The sequence below is a fragment of the Meleagris gallopavo genome, chromosome 22 (assembly GCF_905368555.1).
Source record: "Meleagris gallopavo chromosome 22, MGAL_WU_HG_1.1, whole genome shotgun sequence".
NCBI lineage: Eukaryota > Metazoa > Chordata > Aves > Galliformes > Phasianidae > Meleagris > Meleagris gallopavo.
Genome location: NC_139425.1, coordinates 9,596,072 through 9,601,711, shown reverse-complemented (window position 1 = coordinate 9,601,711; position 5,640 = coordinate 9,596,072). Strand labels below are relative to the sequence as shown.

The window sequence follows — 5,640 nt, the reverse complement described above, 5'->3', positions numbered from 1 at the left end:
TGTTCTCTTTGGTCTTGCCTTGTGCTCTGACTGGGAAGAGTGAGTGTGATAGTGGGAACCTTCCAGCTTACCAGGCTCTCTCTGCTCTGGGAATGTATCTGCTGGGGTTGGTTGTGGATGTGCTGAGAGACTTGCTTAGGATGCACTGTTGATGCCTGTGGTTTATGGGAAGGTGAAGCAGGAGGCTGGGGAGCAGGGTGGGAACATGGATTGTGGAAAGGAGGATGGGTGTGAGGGAAAGGAAGGAGGCTGGGACAGAGGGCTCTGGAACAGCCCTGGTGGCTGCAGGGTTGGGATGGTTGGAACCACAGTGGTGTGGCTCTTTGTGCTGGAGAACTCCTGAGCTGTGGGAGTGTTTGGAACATCTCACCCAAACCGTGTGGTTCAGGGCAGGATCAGTGGCTTCCCCTGCCTCTTGCTCAGGTGTCAGCATCATCTCCAAGGGTTTGGCTGCGAGTGCCCTGGAGCTGAGAAAATGCATCCTCCTCCTGGCACCACGCTCCCCTTGCCCAGCCTGCTCACTGCATCTGGTGTCCAGGGCCTTTACGTTCTTTTGTTTCACAGATAAATGGGATCATCCATCTCGGAGCCCTTTAACGTTCGTAGATGTCTTTGTGTTTTTAAGCAGATTATGGCACCTACGAAATTTAACTATATATAGAGCTCAATAAACAAGTTATATGGGTCCTGTCTGCAATGGTATGTTCTTGTGTATTCCCACTTTGCCTGGTGGAACATTTTCCTGTTCGCATGGCTCGTGCTCCCACGTGCCAAGCTGAGAAGTCGGACTGTTCAGCTCTTTGCTTTATCTCCACCCCAGTGCAGCGTTGCGTGTCGGTGACTTTCATCGCCTCCTGCATGAAAGCAATTGAAACCTGGAGTCAGGGCAGAGTTTTCTGAGCCCGGATTCATGTGCTGGCATTGATGTCCCCTGTTCAGAATGCAGAGGGGGGAGCAGCAGGGCGTTTTGCTCACTGTAACAGCATCACTGCGCGTGTGGCTGTTGCAGCCATCTCCTGGGCTCTCAGGAGGCACTCTGCCCTTGAAGTGCTAACCAAGGCTCCTAGTGTTTCTGGCTGTGAATTCGGAATGATTAAAGCAACCAGCGCTCATGGCGCTGTGTGTCCCCCCAGGCTTTGGCGTTGTCACGGCACGGAGGAGCAGCCTCAGCTCCGTTGTGTTGGATGCACCTGCGTCGCTTCCAGCATCCGTGGGGGTGGAACCACACCACCCTTCCCCACTCACCTTCTCGCGGCCTTTCGGGGCAGAGCAGCCTCCCGTACCCTGACCTCACAGCCGTGATCTCTTGGTGCGAGCAGCCCACGGCTCTACCTTCAGCCCGGGGACGTCTCCTTTCCTCCCCTGGCTTCCCACCGTTGTGCCACGCTGGGGTCTGCGTGCTGCGGGTTGGGTGCGCGGGGAGCCCGGGGCTGGGCCGGCGGTGCTGTGGCCGCGACGCTCCCCCCGCTGCACGGGGCCGGGCCCGTCCCCTCCCACCGCAGCCCCGTGCGTGGAGCCAAGTTCAAACCGCCAGCCCTGGCGGAGCGGGACGCGACGTGGGGCCAACCTGGGGGCCCCCGACGCCTGCGGGGCTCCATGGTGAGTGCGGCGCTTCGAGGGGCGATGGGTTGGAGCCTCGCTGCTGCTGGGATTTGGGACAGAAGGGGATGGGATGGGATGGGATTCAAAGCTATTGGGATGAGGTTTGGGAATTGTGGGGGGTATGGTTGGGATAGGGCTTGGAGCAGCTGGGAACAGGGGTCGGTGCGATTGGAGGGGACTTAAGGATGGGGTTGTGCTGGATTAGGGAGGAGGCTTGGACTGGTCGGGATGGGGCTGTAAGGTCCTGCTGTAAGGGTCTGCTCGGGATGGGGCTGTAAGGTCCTGCTGCGAGGGTCTGCTCGGGATGGAGCTCGAGGCTGGACTGGCCGGGAGGGCGTGGAGCTGGCGGGGAGGGCCGGTCCGGCCGGGGCTGGGCTGCGGCTTGGACCTGGCGGGGCTGGACGTGGGGCTGGTCCTGCGAGAGGCCCCTTCGGAGAGGATGGGACGGGGACCCCCGGGGCTGGAAGGGAGTGCTGTGCCTTTGTGCAGCCGAGGGTAGCGCGAGTGCCGCCCGGAGCTGCTGTATCACTGATGGTGATTTCCCTTATCTCTGTGTATTTGTTGGAGGATTAGAGCTGGGGAAGAGATTAGCTCTGTCCTGCAGCCATACTCCCTGCGTTTTTCTCCTGCAGGAAGGGAGCAAGGCTGAGAGTAGCCCAATGTGCGGGCAGTGCTGGCCCTCCTGGCACCGAAGGGAGGAGGGATAACCACAGAGCAGCAGTCAGACGTGTTTTCCCGTGCAGAAGGGAAAACAGCATACTTTGTGCTGTGTGGGCAGTGGGAAGCACCCATAGAAGTCTCTCGGTTCCTGTCCTGCTGCTTGCTGAGCTCTTGGAACACCCCATGCCAGGCTGGGCTGCCTGGAAATGCTGTAAATGCTGTGCATGCTGTGCTTTCTCCTGGAATTTGGTCCCAGTTGTTTAATAAGACACTTCAGGGAAGTCATTGCTGGCTTAATGGTTTGAGCAAAATTACGTGGCCTTGTCTTCCTGGCTGCAGATGCTTCCTGAGAGCAGCTTTGGACTTTGGACAGGCCGACCTCATGGAAGCAGCATTCTCCTTTGGGGAGTTACACCCTGGGTTCCGTGCAGTGCTGTCTGTAGGCTTGCAGCCTCGCACCATGCTGGGTTTGCACGTTGCATCGCACTGTGCTCCCCTTGCTCCTGCTGAGCTTTGAGAGTGTTGGGGTAGGATGGGCTCTTTCAGCCTTTGGAGTCAGGAGCAGCACTCTGTCCGGGGGGAGCATGAAGCAGATGTAGGTTTCAGGAGTGGAAACCTGGAGAGTTTCTTCATTGAGTATCACCTGATGCAGAGATCCAGAAAGGAAGCCCAAGCCCTGAGCTGCAGATGGAACCCTCCCTACCATGTGTGCTTTGGCTGCAGCGCAGGGGCTGTGTTTTGAAGGGTGCTGAGCTGCTCTCTGCCTGCCCAGACCTGACACTGGGAGCTGGGGAAAAGCTGGGGCCGGTGGGGGTTTTCACTGCAGACAGGAGCAGGCAGCAATGCCTGCTGTCAGGACGGGCCCCAAGCACTCTGCCATCCCATAGTGGTGCCACTGTTGCTGTGCAGGGGAGCAGGGCCACCAACATTCTTTCATGGCAGATGCTGAGCGTGCACGGCGCTTCCCATCCTCACTCTGCTGCTCAAATATCCCAGTCCTGGTCATCCGAGGCTGCGCTGGCTTTCCTTCAACTTTCCTTCAAAGAACCTGAGCTCATCCTGCAGTGTCCGGGTGCACGGTTCCCAGTGAGCTCAGGTGTCAGCATTTGGGTTTCCCCGCTCTGCTGGGAAGGCTGTTGAGCGGTGAGGCTGCTCTGGGCTTTGTGAAATGGTGGAGAGAATCTTTCCAAGCAGCCTGGAGCCGTTTGCTTTGAGCTGCGGAGGTTTGTTGGTGGGGAAGCTGCAGCCCCACTCTGCCTTAGGGTCCCTTTTAGTTCCCATTGGCCTTGGGGTGCTGGGAGGGGGGACTGTGCTGGGGTGGAGAGTGTGCAGGCAGGCCCTACGGATGCACAGAGCTCCCACATCTCTGTGCTGTGTGCACTGCAGTGGGGTCATGAAGAGGGCTGAAAGCAGAGCGATTGCTGTGGGGGGGCAATGGCTTTGCAGGGAGGATGTTGTTGCTCTCCCTCCTGCATGCTGAGTTTGTAAAAGAGGGGATAAGTCTGCTTGGTGTCCTCGAGCTTTCCCATGGCTGACGCTGAGCCCTTCCCTGCACAGCTTCTCCCCAGGGCTCTCTCCTGTGCTGTGCTGCTGCTGCTGCTCGCCACCGTGCTGGGCAGGGGCTGGAGGTGCAGCATCGCCAGGATCCTGCGGCAGTACCGAGCTGTCATCTTCCACGAGATCCAGAACCTGGTGAGCGGGGAGAGGGGGGTCATAGAACCGTTTGGGTTGGAAGGAACCTTAAGTGTAACGCGGGGTTGTGCGTGCTGCAGGTTGGCGGGGAGAGTGCTGTGCTTCAATGCAGGACTCCTGCCCCACGTGGAATGCAGTAGTGCTTCGTGGTGCCTGATGCACTCCTTGCTTTATTTCTGCAGAAAAACCTGAGTGGGTCAGCAGAGAGGAGCAGTCGGGCCGGGCCAGTGTGCCGCTCTGACAAGGTGAGCTTCAGGGTTGGGGCACATCGTGGGCTGAGCCATCGAGCTCCATTCCTGCCTACTCTCCCTCCTCCCTCCCAGGACCAGAGGATCCTGCAGTCCATCTACAACATCAGCATGTCGCTGCGGGACGTGGCAGGCGGTGCTTTGCGGGGCCCTGAGGAGGCAGCAGTATGGAAGGTGGTCCGGGACACCGAGTTTGTGCTCAGGGAGAACTGCCGGCGTATTGGCAAGGTGAGAGCATCACCCCTTCCTTCCCCGTCACCCCACGACTCCCACTTTGCCACCCTGTGCGTGAGGAATCTCTGGGCTCTCCCTGTAGCATCCCTAAGGGTGAAGAGCTGCTCTGGGTTTAAGCTGGGGGCACAACCTTGAGGGCTTCCTCCTGCTCAGCCCTGGGCTGGAGGCTGCACCCAGCAAACGGTCCTGGTGGGTGGGTGCTCCAGTCTTGTGCTTGTAGGCAAAACCTGTGATTTGGACCCAAAACATCAACCTGGGCATCCCCAGGGATCTGCTGGGGAAGCCCCAGCAGAGGAGAATCCCCTACCACAGAGAACTCATTAACCAGCGGGGAAGCCCCACGGTGCTCCCAGCTCTGCCTGGTGAAGTGCTGGGGTCACATCCCTGCTGCAATCGGCTTGGGTTAATGCACCATGTCAGCGTGGTGCAGGGAAGCCACCTGTTGCCCTGCATGGGGACGTGCCATTGGGAGGGAGCTGCAGGGATGCTTTGCTCTGCTGCACCCCTGAGCTCTCCGTAGGCCTCATCCTTGCTGTGTCTGTGTGTGGTTCAGGCACCCACAACCCCTGTCATGGGGTGATATGTTGGTGGCTGCTGTCCCCATGCCTGATTCTCTCACCCCCAGCAGAGCTCCCCACACCCCCCACTGCAGCCTTACCGCAGGAGGCAGCAGCTGAAGGAGATCTCACGGAAGGCACAGAGGCTGGCCACGTGCTGGGAGAAGCTCAACGTGCTGCACGCGGCCCCTCGGGACTCATAGGGACACCCCAGCACCTCATCCTGCATCTGGGTTCATGGCTGCTGGCATCCTGCATCGAACCCTGAGGTGAACTGAATCCCACAGCTGGCACAGCAGATACAGGCAGGCGCTCAGGTTGAGTTCATTCTCCTGGCCCATATGGTACCCAGGGACCACGTGTGGGGCACAACCCGAAACCTGGGGAAGAAGAAGGGGTGAAGTGCAGAAAACTGAGATGCTGTGAGATTTCTGAGATTTCTGTGCTGCTCCTCGCCCTGCATCCCCTCCCCCTGCTGCCCTGTGGGGACACCAGCTGCTTTCCTGGGCAGAAAGAGGACAATGTGACCCGCTGGGCTGAGAGTTCTGCTGGCACCGGCGTGCTGTGTATCTGTGGGCAGAAGGATGTGCATCCCTAGTGAGTGTAGCTCTGGGACTGGGAGAGCTGCCCTGGGCCCCGGCTGTGTG

General features: G+C 59.1%; 1 protein-coding gene across 1 annotated transcript; it reads left to right on the top strand.

Moving 5' to 3' along the window:
* Window positions 1–1,416: 1,416 nt before the first annotated feature.
* C22H20orf204 (chromosome 22 C20orf204 homolog) lies at window positions 1,417–5,640 on the top strand. The gene is made up of 5 exons (XM_085241534.1): window positions 1,417–1,599; window positions 3,820–3,954; window positions 4,137–4,199; window positions 4,278–4,430; window positions 5,065–5,640. Exons 1-5 carry the CDS (start codon window positions 1,597–1,599, stop codon window positions 5,194–5,196), a joined length of 486 nt encoding a protein of 161 aa, XP_085097660.1. The 5' UTR covers window positions 1,417–1,596; the 3' UTR covers window positions 5,197–5,640.